Raw genomic sequence first — 22939 nt, 5'->3', positions numbered from 1 at the left:
AAACAGCCTATCGTCTTAAACCACAGTAAAAAAAAAAAAAATTAAACACCACTCACTGTGAGATTTCGGTGTATGTATTACGGATAGTTCTGCAACATTCCTTCCATATAAACAACAAGAAGCTGATCCTAACAAGGAGGCAAGGTCAAAGGCTGTTAACGAGGAGAATCAGGAAAAATTCTATAAAACTAATGATGCATAGCGGCGACACTGTGACAGAAATGATGGAGTTCTGCTGCCCATGAGGGATGGTTCAAAGCCACTCCAACACTTGTCAGCGCAGTTTATTACTTCCTTGAAATATCTGTAAAAGAGGAACCATTGAGCAAAAGAAAACTGTTTTAGAGCTGGCGGTGTAAATCTCTTTTAATGCTGCTGAAGCCTGCGTTATAGCGCCGCTTCCAGAAAGCGCTCGCTGTTTCTCCTTCCCCACGGTTCCCTCATTATACACCGTCCTGAAGAAATGGCTACCTTTTCACTTCGCTCCCTCTCCAATATTGCAAACTGTAAGCACTTTCCAAAGTTGTAACTGCTGCCATTGTGTCAGCCAAGAATCTGTCAATTGTAGTTAAGTTTTTCTGCTCTTTTATTCCTGTGGCTGTTGTTAAAGGAGGCCGCCACGCAAAAGCCAAACTTGTGATACACAGAGGCATGCTGTTTAAGTACAAACTTGATATGGATATCGGTGATATCATGCAGCAGATTGTGCTGGCTACCGGCTGACTAAGTCAACTTCACTCAAAGTATCACCACTTCCATCAAGCTTTGGATGTTTTTTTTTCGTGCACAGAGGAAGGATTTAGACATGAGTCCTGAAGCCCTCCTCGAGCTCACCCCCAGGATAGGTGAGTTCCTAGTGGGATGTTTTTGTGTGGAGAGGCCAACTCTCTTTCTTATCTTCCTGTCATCTCTGTGGGACAGCGGGGCACGACTCCTTCTCTGGCTCCAGAGCCACAGGCTTCCCCTGGACACCAAACCGCCGCGCCTGGCTCCATACTCTTTTTGTGAGGGTGGTTGTTTAGGGTGTGTCAGAGCCTATTAGTGCCAGAATGTGTGAAAAAAGCAGAGCTGGGTGAAGCAGAATTTGCTAAAAGGTTTTTATGGCTCATTTTGCTCGTCTTATGTGCCAGCAGTGCTGGCTTTACCGCATAAGGCAGTGCAGGCGGAAAGAAACTTTTGGACAACCATGAAAGCGTGTGAAGGTCTGTTTGGTCTGTTCGGGATCAGCAGCTTACCTAAGACCATCTGAATTTTTCTGAGTTGGTAAACCACATCCCACTGATGTTTTAATCAGATCACATAAGAGCACTAGAGAAAACTCAAACAACCACTAACACACATTTCTGGGCCAAGAAATGTCATCTGGGTGTCTGCACGTAGATATTAGTTGTTATATCTTGCAGTGAAGAAAACGGCACCCTTTCAACGGCAGCTAACGTTGCTGTCTTTTTTACAGTATGCATGCAAAGTTGTTCGTACAGGTTTCTTCAAGTTAAATTGAAGTATTTTTAAGACCTATATAAGACCGTTTTTGTTTTAGTTTCAGAGGCTTATTGGCAGAGAAAAAATATATTTCTTGACTGCAGTATATTGAGTAGGCTAGATGTCAGACCAATTTGAATCTTGGCCACAGACAACAGGCCAAGTAGAGGTGTGAAAAATCAACATCAGTTTTGACTAACACTGAAGTTGTTTTTTTTTAAACATGGGTTGCATTATTTTTCCACATTAACTAGTTATATATCTCATACTAGGGATATGCGAAGTTGGCTATAGAATCTCTTGAAAATAAGCAATATAAATCAGAACTCAACAATAAATAAATGAAGTAAAGATCAGGAATAGTCATCTCCTTAGCTGGAGATCCACAGCTGCGCTGGGATGGAGCTGGGGCAGCGGCACGAGCAGCTAGCTGGCAAGTGTTAGCTGCTGTTGCTTCGCTTGCATTAGCAGCTTGCTGGCTTCCTTTGCAGCATGAAATTCAAGACCGATATATCAAAATTCACTGACTTTTTAAGGTATTATTTCCAAATTCAAAAACTCAAGATTTTTTTTAAGACCCCGCAGGAACCCATAACAAAATGATGAATAGCAGCATTTATGTAGATTGTTCCTCTAACAGTGGTTCTCAACTCCGGTCCTCGAGTACCCCTATCCATTCCATGCCTCCTTCAGCCAACCCAGCTGAGTATTGTTATCAGGCTTCGTGCAGAGCTTGCTGATTAGCTGATCGTTTGAAACACCTGTGTTGGCTGTTGGAGACATGGAAAACAGGCTCTAGTACATATAGTAGTAGAAAAAGCTCCGTTGTGGATCACTGATCCTGCACACATCTTGGAGAACAATAATATGGAAGCAGGACTAATGTTGACAAAACAATCTGGTACGCACCAAATGTAGGTAAAAGGAACTGTAACTTCAATGTGTAGCTTCAGACTCCTGCATCTATGGTGCTGCTCCATGTAATATATGTATCAACTTTATGTCCTCCGTGCCAATGCTCTATGTACTGTGCACTGACACTTTTGACCCGGCTCCTGCATCTGCGGCTTCTGGTTAGTGTAAGCAGTATGCAACGGAAAGCTACCAAGTCACCTTCATGTGATGTTTGCAGGGAAAGATGGACCAATTAATCAGATTATAGCTGCAAATCCTCTGACATGTAAAGGCCCTTCTGTTGCCATGTGCAGTGCAGATGTGTATGAGTCAGTATGTACCTGTGTGTATCATAGCAAAGGTATGGCCCCGTGCCGGCTGAAAATATACACTACGTTCTCTAAGATTTATGACAAACGTCAAATGACATTTTGCAAATATGAATCAGTTTGATGAATAGGCATGAGATTGTTGATGTGAGAGATGTAAGGAGCTGTAATGGCATGTAAGCAAAAGTGTGGCCATTGTTCAGAAGGCCTAATTAAAATATGTGGTAAAATAGTAAATGGTCTGTCAAAGATTGCAGTCTGTTTAAAAACACAACACCCGAGCTCTAGATGGCTTAAAACAGCCACTTTTCATTGGCAAGGCTATATGAAAAGGGCGATCCTTACAGTGTCAATCTTGAGATGCGATTCAATCACAGCTCCAGGACTGAGTGAATGTTTGTACCACTGACTGCAGCGGTCTATGAGGAAGTGGAATGGGGAGCTGACAGACAGAGGCCGATACGGCACTTCCACTCGGGTCCAATCCCAAGCAAACCCCGGTGCTGACAGCCAGGATATAGCACTCATCCATAGGCCACGGCCCAGGCACTGGGGCCCAGGAAAGGAGAGCAAGGAGAGGGCCGTTTGGCTGATGATAGAGACAAGAGGTTTGCGGGGGGAACGGGGGGTGGGGTACAGAATGGCGGTTTGGTGGCACGCACCGCTTACCGCCTCCCAAGCAACATGACCAGGAGGAGAATCCACAGACTATGTCGCCTGCCAACAGCATGTCCAATCCTTGGCCAAGTGACAGACCCACTTCACAAACACGCAAGCGGCAGCGCTCCTCACGCAGTCATTTGGTTACGCACACGCGAGCCATTTCACACAGGAATGCAAAACACACGATCAAATGCAGAGATAAACACAATGTAGTAAGAAACTGCAAAGACGCATTCAGTGCAAAGCCTCTTTAAGTGGCATTTTTCCTATAAACATATTTCACGGTTATTGAGCAGACTCAAGTTTGAGGGGGAAACTGTTGAACACAGTCATAACAGATGGTCGCCCCACTCCAGTCTCACTGGCAGTATGTCATTACTGACATTAAAATTCACACAAAACATTCATCTAAAAAAAACGTGAACATTTTGGGTCGCTGAACCTCTCGAGCCAGATGAGTCGATAAACATGACCTCATCAAAACTTCAGCCCTCTGGTATTTGTTGCAAAGCATATCCTTAGAAGTGACTGCAAGTCAATAAATAATGTCGTCTAAGTGTGTGCTGTGCAGAAGCACTATGGCGCGATGGAGGTTGAGAGGCCACTGGTGACCTCTGCCGCACGCTGCGAGAGGGCTCCATGCAGAGTCAGAGATGTCTCTCCAGCTGGGATCACAACACAACTTTGGAGCTCCGGTTTCACGGAACAGCTCCGGCCCGGGTTGGGATGGCGCACCCCCGCCTGCTTGGGCCTGCAGGGCTAACGTGAGGCAGACAGATACTCAGGGGGCAAGTGTGCTTACTCAGCCCACCTACTCTCAGGAGGAGGTAGTGACATCTATTGAGGCCAAAGACTGATTGGGGGCTCCGTGAGATGGCATATTTTGTTCTCTTTTTAAGTGCTCTGGTAGAGTTTTCTTCAACTGTGAGCCAACTGCAGCTATTTCTGTTGAGCAATTGAACTGCCCCTATGCGGCCAGACTTATGGAGCTATTCTTATACTAACAAACAGAATTACACAGTAGATGGCCAAAAGTGTAAAGACAAAGGTGCTAATAATCTATTAATCACTCCAAGTTTCGTTCTCCTCAACCCCATTTGGGATAAACAAGAACATAAATTGTGAATCAGCCCATGAGAGCCAATGCATTCAGTTTTAAACAAAAAGCTCCACGGTACTTGACAAAAATGTATATTCTCTGACTTCATAGCGCTTTCAATTCTCATAGGCTACATGTTGGCAAAGTGAGCTGTAAAAGATCACGTGCGCTCAAAAAACACTGAAAACTCTTCAGGTTTTATCCCTTTAATCCATCCGCCTCTAAGAGGCACAAGATCAGTTTGCAGGAGTCATGGAATTCCCCATAAGATGTATTTGAAGCAGCTTTCAGAGAAACATTCATATGCTGCTAGCAGAAGAAGAAAGGTAACGGAGCCGGGGGAGGAACGAGGTGTGTACAGCAGGGGAGCGGGCGTAGATCAGTATCATTGGTACATTAGGATGAAATTCCCTTTCTGATTTCAACTGCCTGTTACGTTGGGTCTTTAGATGCTAGTTGCCTGGTTGAGGCTGGAGGAGGGACGCTCATCTTCTCGACACCCTACTCCCAACTCCCCCATCACCAAGGCTTTAATGCGGACTCTTCACATCTGCCTTGGCTTACATCAGCTCCTACCAAGTCCCCAACATCTTAGCCTCCCTCCCACTTCTTCACTCCCCCTTCAGGATCATCCAAATATTTCCCCTGGCTGCTTTTTGAAGCTTCCATGGGTCACGGGACCTTATGCACAAATCATGCTGGTTTGCTGTGGGGGGGGCTGGTCAGAGAGTCAGACTCAAAGAAACCCAATCTGAACTCTTTTCTTACTGGGTTACTTTTCTTGCCAAGAAAGCCATCAACAGTCAGTAGGCGGATGCTAAGCAGCGTATTTTCAGAGCTGTCACTGTAGATGCCATCCTGGCAGCAGATTGCAGCCATATTCCCCAGCCACACCAGGCGGACAGACAGAGAGTAAATTCAGTGAGTGTGACAGCCTGCAACGGTTTAACATGGGGTTTAGCCCCAAATACATGCTCTGGGTTTATGTTGATGGATGGATAACCAAATCCATCTCATTGTTGGCAAGAAAACATAGATGTTAGTTTTTACACTGTCACACCAGGCAGATAAGATGATCTACTGAGAAAGGATCTCAAACAAATGCAAACTTAACGAATGTGTGCTTCTGTGAGCTCCTCAATAAAAAATAAAAAATCTGACTGTAAGACTTACAGAAATACATTGAATCCTAGAGTGTGGAAAGATGATTCAGCGTGAAGCGTTCCGCCGTCCTGCGGAGCTCTGGTTGAGTAGGAGATGCTGGGCAGGAATCTGCAGTGCTGGTTAAAGTAATCACATTGGTCTCACTGCATCTGATCTGCAGTCTAACAGACTTCCAAACAGTTGAATGAGTAAATAAAGTGCCCCGGGGGACTCCCGCGGGAGATGGATTACCACAAGGGTGCGCTCACAAAGGAGCTGATGCCCCACAACCCGATGTGAGCTGAAGACAAAAGCCAGCGCTGGACCTTGACCAGCGAACCGGCAAACTTTATTAATCTCATCCTCGACTGTGATGCGTGGTTTTGAAAGTCAGAGATGAGCATATCATCTATGATGTGCAGATACACACTTGGAAATGATACCAGTGGGATTGGATGCAAACACAAAGACAAAGACAACACCTTCTTGCCGATATTTCATCATCACATGTTGGCGTGTACGTATCCGCTCGGGTGCATAGACCACATAAGACGCGTCTCATGCTCACTTGGCTGTGGAAGCCAGGTCTCGGGGGGGACTAAGGGCTGTGGCATTCTGTGTCCCGGCCCCATTCTGCCCTCTTTTTGGGTCTGACACAAATAAAAGGATTAGGAGCCCCCGTTTCCGTCAGACCCTCTTTTCAAGACAAAGCTCCGACCAGCTTAGTGTCACACTTAATGATAAAAGTGCAGATCTCTGTCAGTCACTTCGGAGCTGGAATACCGGTTTGGGGGGGCTAATCTCCTTTGATGAAGATTAAAAGTTGTAAGGAAAGACAAAGAAATGTGTTTTGTCGTATCTGTACAAATATCTAGAACAATCTAAAATCTAGAGTTAAAATGAGGGCCGGTGGAAGGAGCGTAGATAACAGACAAAGAAGGGGGATGGGGGGTTAGTGCACGCACATTTGCCCACACCCTTACCAAATGTGGGGTGCACGTTGGCAAACATACCACTCTGCCCATTGCCATGTCGAGCTAGAATGTGTGACATGAGTGTGAGAGTAAGCCTTGAGCACACAAGAGTCTGAATGCAGCACTTGCCACTGTGATGCCAGTCCTCTCGAGTGTATCTGTGAAAAGCCTACGTGTTGGAAAAACATTCCAGGCTGGGATCACATATACTCGGCTGGGGCCAACAGTGACACCGTTAACCAGCAGCAGAGGCCGAGTCTCCATTTCTCAGGCACGTTTCACCGGGCTGCCTGAAGAAACACGTGGGGGCTTTTTACAAACAAATATGCCTCAGACGTGAGCCAAATGAGACAAATGGATGTGAAATGGTATAGCAAATGTGGCAAAAATTTGCACCAGCACACCCATAACAAGCGCGGCAAAGATCTAGTCACATTCTAACATCTCAATTCTCTGTATTTAAATGCGTAATATGGCAAATTATAAGTGAAAACATTTGCTCAGAGAGATGCAGAAGCAGTATTTCACACATTTCCACAAAATCTAATTTGTAAATTGCTTCAATGGTTTGTGGTTGCTTTCGCTTTTGTTATGAAAAGTTGTCATGCTGTGAAAATAAACCTGAAGGCCTGAGGACTCGGAGCCAGTAATGAAAATGACTGATGCCAAGTCGAGGACTTTCTCTCTCCAGTGTCACTGATTAGCTTCCCCGATTGACTGACATGTCCCACTGGCTGCCTAACAGCCGGCTTTAGGAGATGAGGTTAAATTGTGGCTACCAACAAATTGCATGCTTGAGTTCCTCTGCAGCCCTCCGCTATCATGCAGTGTAATGTGAGCACACCAGGCAGATCCCTCTGCAGATCCTTCTCCTCCCCTGTACCACTGCACCTACCCAGCCATCACACAAACACACACGCACGCACAAAGCCACACAGACCTCTTTTCCACATCCTTCGTCACTAGTCTGGCCTCTAAAGTGGGGATGGCATTACCATGGTTGAGCCTTTGTGGCTTCACAAAGCATCACACACACACACACATATTGTCTATATATTTGTATTTATGTCCATTGAAAAACACATCATCATATATTGGAAATGCCACAATAGAAATAAATACTAAAAAAAAAACATTTTATTTAATAATATAAATACTTGTCATTTTTTTTAAAAGTCTGTTGTCACCTTATTGCTTCCACAGAGCAAATCATGTATAATGTACACTCTTAAAATGCTGGGTCAAAAATAACCCAATATTGGTCAAAAATTAGACTGACCAGCAACTTTGGTTCCAACTTTCTGGGTTGTTTTGTACAAATTATAAATACATAACACCACAAAAATCTGTTGGGTCAATTTTAGCAAAGTAGCTGGTCGGTCCAATTTTTGACCAAAATTGGGTTATTTTTGAATCAGCAGATTTAAGGGTGTTTTAAACATAAGGATATTAATTTTTTTTATCGCTCACTCCCAAAACAGTTGGGTTAAAAATAACCTAATTTGAATAAAAAACAACCGACCGAGCAACTTGGGTCAATTTCACCAGGCTTTCTGGGTTATTCAGCACAAAACTATCCCAACATTTGGTTTTGTATAAAGCAACCAAAACAATTTAGGTTGGGTTATTTTTGACAAAACTGTTTTTTCAATCCTAAAAACACTGCTTCAAAAATAAGCTAATTTTGGTTGAAAATTGGACTGACCTATTATGTGGGTTAGTTTGACTTATTTTTTTTTTAATAAAAGGTCCAAAAAAATTGGATACAAAAAAAACACAAAGTTGGGTCAATTTGACCAAAGTAGCAGGCTGGTCCAATTTTTGACCAAAATTGGGTTTGCTTGATTTTTTTGTTTAGTTTTTTTACCCATATTTGGTTAGTTTCACCCAACATTTTGTCTTGTTATGTTTTTTAAACAACCCAATTTTATGTACAAAACAGCCAAAAATTGGGTCAATTTGACCTAAGAAGGACCCCCTCTTTAAAAAAAAAAAAGGTTAGTTTTCGTGTTATTTATTGTTGGGTCACTTTCACTCAATTTATTGGGTTATTTTGTACAAAACAACCAGATTTTTTTTTATATACAAAACAACCCAAAGTTGGGTCAAATTGATCCAAGTAGCAAATCGGTCATTTATTTGTTTTGTTTTATATTTTTGACCCAGCGGTTTTAAGTGAGTAGACTGCTCAAGATCACAAAATAGTTTAAGATGTAACATTGCACATAATACCACCGGTGGCAAATAGGCCTAAATTTGTTGCATAAAAGGAGCAGTTATAGGGAGATGACAGAAGACGCATCCGAGTGTGCTGCTTGGACAGGCCAGGCCATGTTGACATAGAACCCAATACTTCCTTACAGAGGAACAGGGTCAGTTGGAGCTAGCTGCTCTCCGAGCACTAAAAATCCCAGCAAGCTGAAGCAATATTATGCAGCTTAGCGTTTCTAACATTAGAGCGCTCTCATTTTTATTTACCCAGGAACTGTGGTTAAAGACACCTTTTTATCCTTTTTAGGGTACATTTTGAAAAGTCAAATAGAAAAAAAGGTCTTCCTCAAAGGAACAAACAAAGATGAACTTAGAAAAATGCTTGGTTGTTTCTGTAGTCGAATGGAGGACACGCTTTAATTAACTATAAAACTAGCCCGCTGGGTGGACAACACAAAGTGCATCCAGGTTTTTTTTTTTATATCTTTTGTTTTTGGTCTATGGGCAAGAGCATGTACATAGGCCGCACGGGAGTGTCCTGGACTGAGTAAAAAAGACACACACACACACACACACACACACAGAGTGGGGCAGCTAACAGAGAAAGCCAGCCGTCAGCATCTATCCGGCACACTGCTGCAGCGTCACAAGCTCAGCTAATTAAAAAACAACAAGTTCACAGGAGGGTACTCCAAACAGTTCTAAAAGGGCAGCTCTCAGCACACTTGGGGATCGTCCAGCACGCATGGGAGGTGAGACCGATTGTGGGAGCTCCACTTTTATGGCTTCATCACTTCTGTTTTGATCTACTCCTCATACTATCGTGACCTGATATGAAATTTGTCTTACGAGGTGTGCATAAAAAATATAATGGTGTATTCAGAAAATTTTGTTGTTGTTGCGATTTTCGGCTTAGGGGTCACCACAGTGAATAAAATATTTGAACACAAAGCTTGATGGTAAAACATTTTTGTGCATCCACAGGTGCTTTTTGTAAGTTATTTGGTGTCGCATGGTGAAGGTTACATTTGTGGATGTAGCCCATGGCACTTTCTAACAAGGCAGTCTATTAGAAGGGTGTTGCCCGACATCTCGACCCACTGATGGCCTCACTTCATGGATGCTTGCTTAAAGGGAAGGTCCCTCTAGGGAAAAGATCTTCTTTCTAATGACGCCTGATTGACCTGCGAGCACCAGGGTGAAAACACAAACTCTCTGAGGGTGGTGTAATTCCAGCGCCTGCCTCATTTAAGCTCGTTTCTCTCGACGGCGCTGACTACCATCCACCCGAAGGCTCTGAACATGGTCACCCAAAAATGATCTTGCATTTTCTTATGTTTCCCCCGTTTAAAAAAGACCCCGATTTCTGTGAAGCACATGACATTTCCATTTGGCAATTTTGATGAAAATAAAAGCCGTCAAATATATTTCACCTTCACATAAATTTCAATTTCCTTAAATTTAGGTCAAGACGGCAACAATAAACAAACACGGGTCAGCGGCAAGGTGTTTTAAAAAAAGGAAAACATGGGATAAAAGGATAATAAAATCCAATCTTGTTACTATATAATTGCACTATATGGAGCAAGACAGGTTGAACCGTAGTGGTCGAAGTTTTAATAACACGGTACACAATTGTTTTCCCCTGTCTGCACTTAAACCTGTACCAAAGGTGTGAAAAAAGACTGCTTGCCAATTCCTTGATTTATTATAGCTGGTGAGAGCTGATTACGGAGCATGAATCAGTTGCTGTAGGAATGTAATTAGGCAGGAGAACCTAGAATGCTAGGAGCTCTCTTCGCAGCCCCGAGCAGTTTGTGGGCTGACAAATGCATCTTAAATGGATGTCATAAAAGTCAAAAAGGTGCCAATTACATCCTTAAATATCCCATCACTGCAAGTGGAATAAACAGGAAAAGGGGACACTGTCTATCCACACGTGTGAGTGTATGACGGAGGGACCCTCCGCTTAGCTTTGACCCATAAACGTGAAGGAGCAGCGGCTTGAAAAGAGTGTGAAGAATTAAAAGATGTGTTGAATAACAGCATGTGAGAGCAGGACGGCGCCCAGCGGGTTGTTGTTGTTCAGCTCTGCTCGACTCTGATTTGATGTGCCACACAAGCTGACACCATTCCAAACAGCAAAGGTGGCAAGGACAAAGGGAGTCGTTATCATGAAGTAGAAAGATCCAATACACTTGTGTATCATTTGCTCTCATTTCTTTACAAACACACTACACAACTACAAACAGGCCTAAAAAAAGGAAGTCTGAGGAAGAGATCATTGTCTTTCTCTCTCTCTCTCTTTCTCTCTCTCAGCTTCCACCACCTCTGAGCCTTGACGCCATGACTCCGGTATCCCATAGTTACTGCTATGATTTTTACCCCCATTGTTATCCTGCAACTACACTGTCACAAAGCTGCGTGAATGACACACACACACACACACAGCCATGGATGTAACTCTTTGTTGCTAGCAAGGTGTCTCGCAGAGAGCCACCTACATGTCTCAGTAATGGAAGGTGAATTGTTCAAAAGGCCGCAGACAAAAAGCTGAACATTTGATGACAAGCATGAAAAGCGCCCATGCAATGAGAAACATTGAGCACCCCGGGGTCCTCAAGGCCCCCCCCAAAAAAGCATTGTTAAATCTGTTGCTAAACCACAATAGTGCCTCAATGTTATGTGATAATATAGGGAATGTAAAAACAATAATTTATAACAGAGAATATCAAATGTATATAAAAGCTCTCCATTTCATTTTTTTTTATTTTAATAAAGCTATAGCGTTTGGTTTGCAGTCTTAAGAAATGATAAAATCATTATTGTACCTAAAAAGCAAAATGTCACTTTTTTTTTAATGGGGACCTCAGTCCGACAGTATTGAACAAGTCGTGCAAACTACGCTGTCTAATTATGACACATGCGCTCTGTGTGAGGGAGTGTTGCACGTGCACATCACTGGGGTTCTAATGATTCCATTTAATCAAGAAAATCGTGTTAGCGCAATGATAATTCACAATTGGCTCTGCATAAACTATTAAATGACACACGTCCATCTTTTGTCGGCCGCGTGTTGAAACGGATGAAAAAATATGATTCAAAGTAATAAAAATAAAAAGCATGCAAAAGACGAATATGCAAACGTAAATGTCTGTACAGATTTAGGAGAAAAGAGAAACGTAGATGGGTTTCCAGACACATTTGTTTAATAGCACAAAAGGAAACGGAAAGAAAAGAGACGATTCCTGCATTGTAGGCCGATAGGCTTTTCGATCGTCCCTTTTTGTTAAATATAATAATAATAATAATAATAACAACAATAATAATAATAATAATAATAATAATAATAATAATAATAATAATAATAATAATAATAATAATAATAATAATAAATATTTAAATATCTTAAATCCATTCCAATTTCAGATTACCAATTTCACAGGTTTTGTAAATTTCTAAAACTGTGCACCATAAATTTCCTCTGTTTTAGTTAAATTATTGTTTTAATTAAAATACAAATATCAAACTTGTTTTAGCACATTTCCCGAATGAGACCTCCAACATAAGCCGGCCTGCGAGCAGGCCAAATCATCAGCAAGCATGCCCACAAAACGCGCTCACACACGCAGAAAAAGAGGACACATTTCAGCGAAAAAGCAGTTCTTACTGTTGGTAGTCGTGCTTGCAGTAAAGTTTCCTTTCTCTGAAGTAGCAGCTGGTGATGAGAGGCTGTTGACACACTGTGCACTGCAAACACTCTTCGTGCCACGACGACTCGTTGACCCTCATCAAGAAGCGGTCAGAGATGGGACGGTGGCAGCCTTCACACACGGCCTGGTGGTGACAGTCTGTCCCTGGGAACACAAGTTAAAGTCTCGTGGGTGTGTATGAAAACACATGTTAAGCCAAATTAAATTCAAGGCCTATACAGATTAATTCACCCATCCAATTAAATGTTAGGATGCGCCTGACAATTAACGCAAACGAACACAACTAGCTTAATTTCACGTGTACAAGCGTTGTTATTTATTTTTTATTTGTATTATTATTTTTACGAGTCACTCACCTATCATGACACCGAGCGCTTGTCCTGACCGCAGCGGATGCTCTTCTATTTTTATGCCGTCCAACATGATGCACGTCTCGGATTGTTCCCTCACGGGAAGCGGTTCCAGTGACACAGGACCTGTTGCAATAAGATCCGTAACACACACACACACGCACGGGCGAAGTCAGATCAGAGAATCGCCCGACAAGCCGACTCACAACGCGGCCGCGTTCGGAACCTGTTGAGCAGCCAAAGCTACCACTTTGAGCGACACATAAAAAATCCACTTCGGTCATATGTGGATTGGTCATAAAATAAAAGGACAAAGTAGGAGCGCTCGCTGTCACCTGCAAAAATCTGAACCGATTATACGTGCTGTTTGAGAGCCGAATGCGTCGGAGCTGATTTGAGGGTCCAATCAGAGTTGGTCCAAGGAGAAGACAGCAGACAACGAGGTCCAAAGACAGCAGAGAGGAGATGTCCCGGCACCGAATCATGCAGGAGGTTGCTTACTTGCTTGTGTTCGTGTCGCTGTTCAAGTCTCTCATCGTGATTGAAGCGAATGGAACCTCCCACTCGTGCATGCTTGGCTGCACTTTTTTTTCACTCCCAACTCAAAGACGTTAGGATGCTATTGGAGCATAGTGCATGTGAATCCACGCAGCCAACAACAATAATATTGCATAAAATAATGGTTATCGCGATAATCGATCGCGCAATTATAACGCTTAAAAATAAAATGACACGATGTAACCTTAAAAAATAGAATCAACGTAAATATTAGGGCAATAGCATAAAATCACAATAGCCCTGGTGTGTAATTAATTTATACTGATATTTTGTAAATTAGAATGACGTGCGTGAGACAATCAAATCAGATGGAACTGGAAGCTGATGTCTCCTTTCAGAGGATGCACCTGGTGATTAGAAGTGATAACAGGAAGGTCATGGCTCAACAACAAAAAGCAACAAAAAAAACAATAATAATAATAATAATAATCTAGACAAGAAGCCGAATATTTAACAATAAGCGTTCAAAAAAAAAAAGCTGTACTGCCGTCATACTTGTGTACATAAATTCAAATCAGTTGCTATCCACACGGAGCGAATTAAGTTTTTACTTACATAAAACATGTTATGGACAAACACAATTTAAGCACATGCAGCTCAGTAGCTCCGATGGTAACATTAATTGAAATAAAAAAAAATGGCGTCGATTTTCATTTATAGAAAGAAAAATGCACCTACAAGAAATCTAAAATTAAGTGTCTGACTATGATCATTGTAACGAATAATTGTTGCTATAAGACTACTAATACTACTACTAAAAACACCACTATAATAATAATAATAATAATAATAATAATAAGTTGAATGAAATAATAAAATATGCTTTGAGATTGAGCAGAGTCCATTCAGTCTGTTTTTTTTCGAGGCCTTCGTGGAGCATCCAGACCGTGACCTGCAGCCCACTTTCGAAACAGTGAAGTAGATTGATGGGTGCGCCCTCTGCTGTTCACCACAAGAACTGCAGAAATCATGAAACGACTGGAAATGCAAATCCTATTCGGCAATAATTTAATAAGAAGGTGAAAGCCTTAATGGTTTCATTGAAAGGCACAGATGCTCCTCCAAAATTTGTCCACCTGACAATCATAAAGTAGAGTCCCTTATTGCCAACACTTTTCTCAGCAGGGGGTCGATTCCAGCCTTCCACTATATTAGATTATGGTACCACTGAACAGCATTATGAGCTGATATCAATACATTTTAATCAATAGACTTGAAAAAACAAACTGCATAGAGGCAGACCTCATGCATGCACATATCTACTCACCGCCATTCAACTGTGCAGGTCACTTGTGTGAATGAGATCATTAATTCAATAAATCAATCGTGCTTTAATGAGCCCCTGTTTGACAAGCCCACGCTTTACACAAGGCAAAAAAAAAAAAAAAAGTAGCGGCAGCACAGGTGTGGGGAACACAACTATAGAAGTGATTGCTAAGTTGAACCATATACGTCCCATGCAAGCAGCCACAACTGCATATTATGTTACGTGCGGCCATGCAGAAGGTAAGAAAACGTGCCATGTAGTTTGTTCAATAGGCTACAGTTCGGAGGACAGTGCACACCCGCGTGCATGAATAATTTAACGCCTAAATGCGGCACCTGCATGCTTGTCTGATTACAAACGGATTTTATGTTATTATTATTTTTAACCCGACAGATATAAATGCAACTTTATTTAAGGCAATGCGTTGTTTTAAGAAAACATGTGTGATTTGGCAACCATGAATGCTTTAAATTAGCCTATAGGCCTATAACATTTGTCAAAATCAGCGGTCAACAATTCGATTCAAACAATTACTACACGGAATAAAACTAAGAATAGCCTATCTACGTAACTGCATGTAAAATATCTATTGTAACGGAAGTACTTTGTGATGTATAGCAACACAAACAATATCCTGAGGCTATAGTCAAACACACACACAAAAAAGACCGTGTCATTTTAAAATAAAACAAAATATGCAATGCAAGTATTTGTTTGGAATGATCCGTCCAGTCTTAAAATTAAATACAATTACTTGGGTAGGCCTACACAAATGAGCAAATACATTCTGGAACCCTAAATTGTAGAGCAAGAGTTAATGATGTTTAAACTCACTGTGGATGTTTATTTATTTATTTGTTGATTTTTAAAAGATCGTGACCGTTGTAAAACACGCAGATCTGCACACATCTATTGCACTGAACATCTTCAAAGCAGATTTTATTTTTCTTGTCAGAGATATATGAATTTAAACGTACGGCTACTGTAGACATACATAATTGTCAAAAGAAAAAAACAGTCCTGAAGGTAGCTATTTTGTCATCATTCCTGGAGTTGTGGAGACTGCACCGCTCTTATCTCATTGCGAATCAGCGCCAATGCCTATTGGACGGTTGCTGCAATTTGTGACAAATCAGCTGTAATTGGATCAGTCCTTTGCGCACAAGTAACGGAACGTGCTATTTTAATTTCGAACGTCTGACCACAAAGAGGTTCTACCAAACTGGGCCCAGTAGGCCATGATCTTTAGTTCCCTTTCACCTGGCAGAGAAAAACATTTTCATGCGCACATGCGCGGTTCGTTTGAGTTGAAAAATAGGCTACTGACAGAGTTGTTATTTAAAATAAACAGCTTGGGTGCCATTATAAGGCGAGAGAAAACACGCAGGTTGCACGGTGTCCCCTCTTAACAGTTCTCCCGTCATTTTCCAGAAACGCGTTCTCCTTCATTGAATCAAGAAAGGCTGAAAAATGATAACGCCCGCAGATTTGACAAAATCACCTCCATTTGATAATCCTGTATGGAAGTAAGCTTGCATGTTATTGCTACCCCGTCGCCTGTAGCCGAGCTGCTGTAATTAAAACGCGTAGTGTGCACATTATCTGGATTGTCCTCCACAAACACGGACATTGAAATGTTAATCATTATAGACTACACGAAATAAGTTTTTTTTATCGTCTGAAAATAACATATTTAAAATATAAACACGTGCATATTTTTGTTATCACGACTATACACTTATAACTTATTGATAAGGAATAACAGTGTAAGCATAAATATAGTCGGAATTCTGCATTCCAACATTGATTATAAAAGCCAAATTACTGCTTTACAGTCTATTCTTTTTTTTTTGTTAGAAAAGACGTTGTGCTATAGAGTGTATAAATACACAATGATTATTGTGAGTGTTAAGTGTGTTTTATTATTATCATTTTAAACTAATTTATTAAAAAAAATAAACACACATTCTTGTAAAGCTCTTCGAGTTTTTGATAGTCTTGTGACAGTGAGTGACTGACTTCAATAATTTGATTTGATACGTCAACGTTATTTGAAGCCATATTTAACCTGATGTCTGAACTAGCTACAACATTGCCTCCTGCTGGGTAAAGGTGGATAATACAACACGCTGTGCTAGTAGTTAAACAACTGGGAACTGCGCCAATTAATCTTTGTCAAAACTCAAGATACTAAATAAAACCAAGGCCAAACCTAGACATATACAAATGATAAATATTCCGTTTAACATTTAGATTGTATCTTATTCCACCGCAACACTCATAAATAGGACGAAACATTGGCATTGAAATGAAAGAATGAATGAATAAATAAGTAAATAAGTAAATAAGTAAATAAGTAAATAAGTAAATAAGTAAGTAAATAAATAAATAAATAAACATAAAATACGATTTTTTTTCAAACTTTAAAGGGGAAATTAGAAAAAATAACTTTAAAAATTAATGAGTCCAATACTGTTTCATAGGTCTGTAGATTATAAATTCTTTGCAGTTAGAAATGACTCACAATTAGAATTACAGTATTCCGAAATTATATGACAGTCATGCAAGTTTCCATACATCAAAATGTGCATTAAATGTCTTTATATTCTGTATGCTGCAGTGCATACATTATATGATTTTATAGCCTACTCACATACCAATATTTAATAGTCATATTTAATAGTAATATTTTCAAATGATTAGCACTTCATACTTTTTTTTTGTTTGTTAGGCAATATAAATTACAAAATTTATAAGCACACATCAATCAGCCAAGACACTAGTATATTAAAAAAATATTCGAATTAAGCATTTTTTATCACATATTATTTGTATGTAAACGTCTCCCATGTTGAAATAGCCAAGCATAAAGTCATATTATTTATTTATTTTAAATATTGATTATTTAAAATTTTATGTCATCATATTGAACACAATCCAAAGATAAATACACTGATTTCATGCCAGTCATATGCAAATGTAATCCAAACAAGATTTCTTAAATTTGTTTGAGAAAACATAAACAATGTTAACAACATACATTTTGTCACAGGTTTGTTTATAGAAGCAATGGCATAGGCCCTACACTTCTTGTCTTGTAAAGAAGATCAAAGTGCATAATGGTAAGTCAAAAGCAGCTTCATAGCAACCATGTGAGTAACACAATTTACATGTGTTGCCATTCAAACTCCGCAGTACGATTGCATAATTGATCCCAAACAATGGCAAAGACATGTTCTAATTGGCAATTTAAAAAAATTATACATACCGTACCGGGCTAAAAAACTTCTTTAATTTTGCTGTCTGCTACTGAGAATGCAAAATGGCTGCCAAATCCGGGCATTTCAGCTCAGTTCTTTAATGATGCTCCCTCCAGTGGTAACAACGGCAATAACAGCTTGAGTGACACGGAAGGACCGTTTCTATAATACAAATGTGTAAACCAAAAAATGCACAACGATCTATTTTTGTTTGTTTTCATGGAAATGCATATAAAGCAAAGAATAGGGGGGCAAAATCCTCAATAACATGTAATATAATTAATACCTAAATATAATAATTACCCGAAGAAAGCATGTTGCAAATCTTGAAATTTCATTTGTGACACACAACGCTGAAGACAAAAAATATTACTTATAATAATAATAATAATAATAAATATTTACTTTTTTGTTTTTGTTTTCTTAGAAAAAAATAGCTTTTGAATGATAACCACTGCCAAAAATTAAATACTTATATCAAATTAATTTATTTGTAACCGTTATTGATGACATATGAAAATGGCCAAATGATGCAATTATAAATATACGTAGGGTGTTTCAAAAGTCACTTTTAGTTTTGTATTGCTTGTTTTAACATTAATTAATATGTAAATGAAAAAAAACAAAATGATGAAATTCACAGGGTAAAACCTAAATTAACTGAGAATAGTACTCGCACCATTTTTGATTTGGTATGTTCATCAATAAATCAGTGGTGTCTCCCACCTCTATTGTAGCAATCAAGCCACATTTCACTCATGCCTGTGGCCTTGTTCCATCGACTTTCAACGATGTAATTTAACAAGAAAAAAACAAAACAAAAATCACAAACTGTACTATTTATTCAGGAACACACAAACCTCATACCAATAATACTCTGGGACAGCTACCTCGGCATGCTTCAGGAATTCTGTGTGCCCGAAACTGTCAGCACGGCAACAAGTCATTTTCCAACAAGATGGTGTCCTGCAGATCTCGTCTTCACTATAGCCTACTACAAGTACACACACGATAGCCAAACAAGTCTCTATCTGGACACACAAAGAAAGACCTGCAGCTGGATAATACCAGACAAAATGGACCCACGGGCTCCAAATGTCTCCAAGATACACACACCCACGTGTAATTTCACTTTCTCTAACTGTTGATGAGTGCCTTAAGAATCTTAAATCTCTCTATAACAATATGTAGTACAGAGGTGTTAAGTGGAAGGGTTACATTGAAGTAAGGCAAGGCAGAGCTCATTGAGGACTTTAAGAAAACACTGGGAAAAAATGCACAGGCTACTGTGAGAAACTTGACTCTTTCTGTTAAAAAAAAATGTTTGCAGCTTCTTTCAGCATGATCAAGTTAATGATTTGTTTGCACGGAAACAAAATTAGGTTTGATTATTTTTATTTAAAAAAAAAGGGGCGGGGGTGAAAGTAAAGACTGCAGATAGTCAGGAGCGTGATTTTAAAATCTATTTAATATGCACATAAATTCTACGGGAAATAAAACCGATTCACTTCCACACCATACAACATCTCCGCAATTTTTTGAGAGGTGTAAAAATTGTATCAAAGAAATCAGAGCTCAGTTTTGTTGGCAAGCATGCTGTTAAATTAACAGTACAACAAATTCAACCATTTTTCTTAGAAGTGAGCTGTATTTCAAATATTTTGCCCCCTTGAGCCAACTGGTTGAATCAGATGGCCATCCCACACCGACACTAGCAGAGGGCGTTTCCCTTGCTGAGTGCTTACTCATTCGGTTTTCAGTGGCTCTCTTAGTGCAGTTCTAGACCTGCTCCATAAGTAAAACACCTTAAAACAAATTGCGTTGAGATTTGGCGTTTCTTAAATAAAATTAAAATAAAATGGAATTAGCTCGCTGAATTAGCTACAAAAAATATTAGAAATCGCCCCGTTAAGTGTTTGAAACAAACACTTTGTGATACAAAATTTGTGGCAATCACTAGATCAAGCAGCTGTATCTAATGTTGTAGCAGTGTTGGATTGGAAAATATTTTAATACCATCGTACAAAGTCAAAAACCTTTGAAGAAAATATTTTGCAATGACAAGTACAGAGTATGCACCCGTATGACTGCAAGTATGTCTTAAGAAGGTAGAAATCATCCAGATGTTTCACAGCTGCTTGTATCTGGTGGTGAGGATCGAGACAGCATCTGTCACAGGCTCAGGCCATTTCTGATCTGTCCAGAACATTAGGCAGAGAATACTAAAAAACCCATCACGTGCCCGCTCAGCTCACAATGTGCTCGCCACCGGCTCGGCTGAGGTTCACGCTCAAAATTAAAGGAGAACAACAGAAGTGATGCATCGAGCTAAGTCTTACAGATAGGACTATTTTCTACACACCACTTCTCTTTTAAACGCTTACGAGTGGAGTGAGGGTGATGGCTTTGAGAAGAAAAAAAAAACAAAGGCTAACTAAAGTTATGAGGGCAGATCGCCTCAGGCAAGAGATTGCAGCTTTGAACTAGAGGTCCAACACAGCTTATTGAGGTCAAGATCTGGCAAACACCAAGCAGAACTAACAACACTATAATATGGACACAAACAACATTTGGAGTCCCAAGTATTTTCATAAAATTACTTCTACTTGGTATGAAAGATGGATACTGTATGTAGCTAAATGTGGTCTCGAGAAAGCGGTAGAAATAAATTGTGTGCAAAGGAAAGCAATACACAGTATTACAGTAAGCCTATATATATATATTAGGGGTGTCAAAATTAGTGTGATCATTTTGAGTTAATTTAAACCCACAAATTTTTTAAATGCGTGATTAATGGAAAGCCTGTACTGGGGGAAATCCACTCGTAACGCAGCAGACACGTCCTCGTCAAAATTTAGCAGTAATACATTTAATAATAATACATATATTTGTGGAGACTGGGGTCAAGTTGTATTTTACAATTTTAAAAATGTATAGAATTTCACAAGATACTTCATGTTAAAAATTAGATAGCTCTTAATATGAAAAGAAAAAGGCACTGAGCTGTCACCAACGTCTTACAAATGCAATCATGCCATCTAGTGGCAGAAAAATGACCTAAACATAAATCAATATCACACTCCTTATTTACAGTACAGTAGGCCTACATCTGTTTAATTTTAACTCAATTTTAAGGATAATTATAACAGATATAAAATTTGTGATTAATTGTGAGTTAACTATTGCAGTCATGTAATTAATTACGATTACAAATTTTAATTGCCTGACCAAACGGGTAGGTAACTTGGGCCAATTTTGTCAAAACAGCCCAATTTATATATATATATATATATATATATATATATATATATACAGTATATATATATTTGTGTGTATTGATTTAGTGAGTGGACTATTGTTTAAAAAAAATACAGAATGGGTAAACTGGCTTGAGAAATAAAGGAAATAGGGCATTCTTTTCTTTACTTTCTCCCACCACAAAATGCTACTAATAGCATTGAGATCATTATCATTTGCAAAAGAATCAATCCTATTTTGAGAGCAAAATATCATACACAGGAAGAAGCGAATCTCAAATTCCTATCTCGCCATGACCGCTGCCAAATTTCAATTGACACAACGATGACACGACTGCACCTCCGTGATGTGTTTGTCTAACATTCTAAGTTTAGGAATGTCTCTAGATTTTTCCCTTCCTGGGTTCATGCACCTAGTTACCAGCCGGTCAACCTTGTGGCCTCGTGAACTGACCCTGTCCTCCCTCCGTGGTTTGAAAGGAAAAGAAAGCCAACTCTCAGGGGAGAGCTCCGACTAACAAGAAAACTGCTGGCCCGAATCTCTCAGAAGTGCTGTGTTTTCCCACTGGACCACTTTCAGCTTAATAAACATCTTAACTAGCCAGAGGTCCCGCGGGAACTGCTGGGAAATCCTCTGGGCAGCCAGAGCTCAGGAGCTGGGCCTTTATTGCATCCAGGTGGCTGTTAAAAAAATGCTGGCCTGCCATTAATGTCAAATAAAATGCAAGTGGCACCTTTGAGGGTGGACAGGGTCAGTGCACCTGTCTATGGACGAAAGCTACATTGGCACCCTCCAACCTCTTGTCCAAACACTTTGATGTCGCCATCTTGCTGTCCAGTACCTAATGTAAATACATACATGTATGCCAAACAACGAGCTGGCTGTTGAATCAAGGAATGATGTGGAAATGGCCCCCATTAGAGTACTTCCTGTTTGTTTCCTAATGTATGTGCACAGTGGCCGATTCGGACCGGAGCAAAGCGGACTAATTGTCCCGCAGGTTGTGGAAAGACCTGCATGGTGATCAAGCACTTTGATCAGACTTGAAAGGAGTTAATTGATTTCTGTGTTAGAGGCGGGGCAAAAGATGCTTGCTGCTCATTTGACAAATATCTTCCAGGGGGACGCGGAGGGATGAAGAGAGAGATCACCTCACACCCGACTACATCGCCGCTCAATTAGAATAATTTGACTCACATGTGGTGGCCGCAGCATGGCAGGCCGGGAGAGTGTGGAGACTGCGTTGGGGAGGAGGCGGATCGGCGTTCTGGGAGCTCACTCATGTAACCTCACTTTTGATGTCCCGTTGGAGTGCAGCCAGGAGGCTCGTTGAGGTGGCGGTGGAGCGACCACCACACGGATAACCTCTCACTTTAAGTCTCTGTGGGACGCTGGATGATGTCAGAAAGGGAGATGCAAGAGTCTGCTGGAAATAAGTCCATGACACAAACGGCTTACAGGCTGGTGTCTCCGGGCGCATCATAACATGTTTATGTCATCATTATTGTGAATGCTGAGACTTTCAGACCTCGTTGGCACATGGTATTATTTTTCTCTCACTTGTCAATTCTGACTGAAAAGCACTCATGCAGCAACAATCCCATGATGTTATTACAATGTTATGTTTTTTTTATGTGTGTTTTTTTGGAGGTTCTATCACAGCATTGATATTCACGTGTATTTTCTGTGGAGCAAAACATAGATCATTGTTAAATACAAGAATTATGCTTTCACTCAT

General features: G+C 40.3%; 1 protein-coding gene across 4 annotated transcripts in view; it reads right to left on the bottom strand.

Annotated features, from left to right (window-relative positions):
• The window catches only part of lmx1bb (LIM homeobox transcription factor 1, beta b), a 64277-nt gene extending 46282 nt beyond the window's left edge, over positions 1-17995 (bottom strand). For 2 of the 4 annotated variants that reach the window (XM_077562615.1, XM_077562618.1), the window contains exons 1-3: positions 17952-17995; positions 12865-12984; positions 12466-12652 (exon numbers count right to left, since the gene is read on the bottom strand). In XM_077562615.1, the coding sequence (XP_077418741.1) occupies positions 12466-12652; positions 12865-12931 (254 nt within the window). In that variant the 5' untranslated portion in view covers positions 12932-12984; positions 17952-17995. Of the gene's footprint in view, positions 1-12465; positions 12653-12864; positions 12985-13193; positions 14310-17951 lie in introns of those variants that run through there. The other 2 variants (XM_077562617.1, XM_077562616.1) reach the window with 2 other exon arrangements.
• Between the last annotated feature and the right edge of the window lie 4944 nt (positions 17996-22939).

Source organism: Vanacampus margaritifer, chromosome 3 (assembly GCF_051991255.1).
Source record: "Vanacampus margaritifer isolate UIUO_Vmar chromosome 3, RoL_Vmar_1.0, whole genome shotgun sequence".
Lineage (NCBI taxonomy): Eukaryota > Metazoa > Chordata > Actinopteri > Syngnathiformes > Syngnathidae > Vanacampus > Vanacampus margaritifer.
Note: the sequence above shows the minus strand (reverse complement) of the source record. Positions and strands in the feature narration are given on the sequence as shown.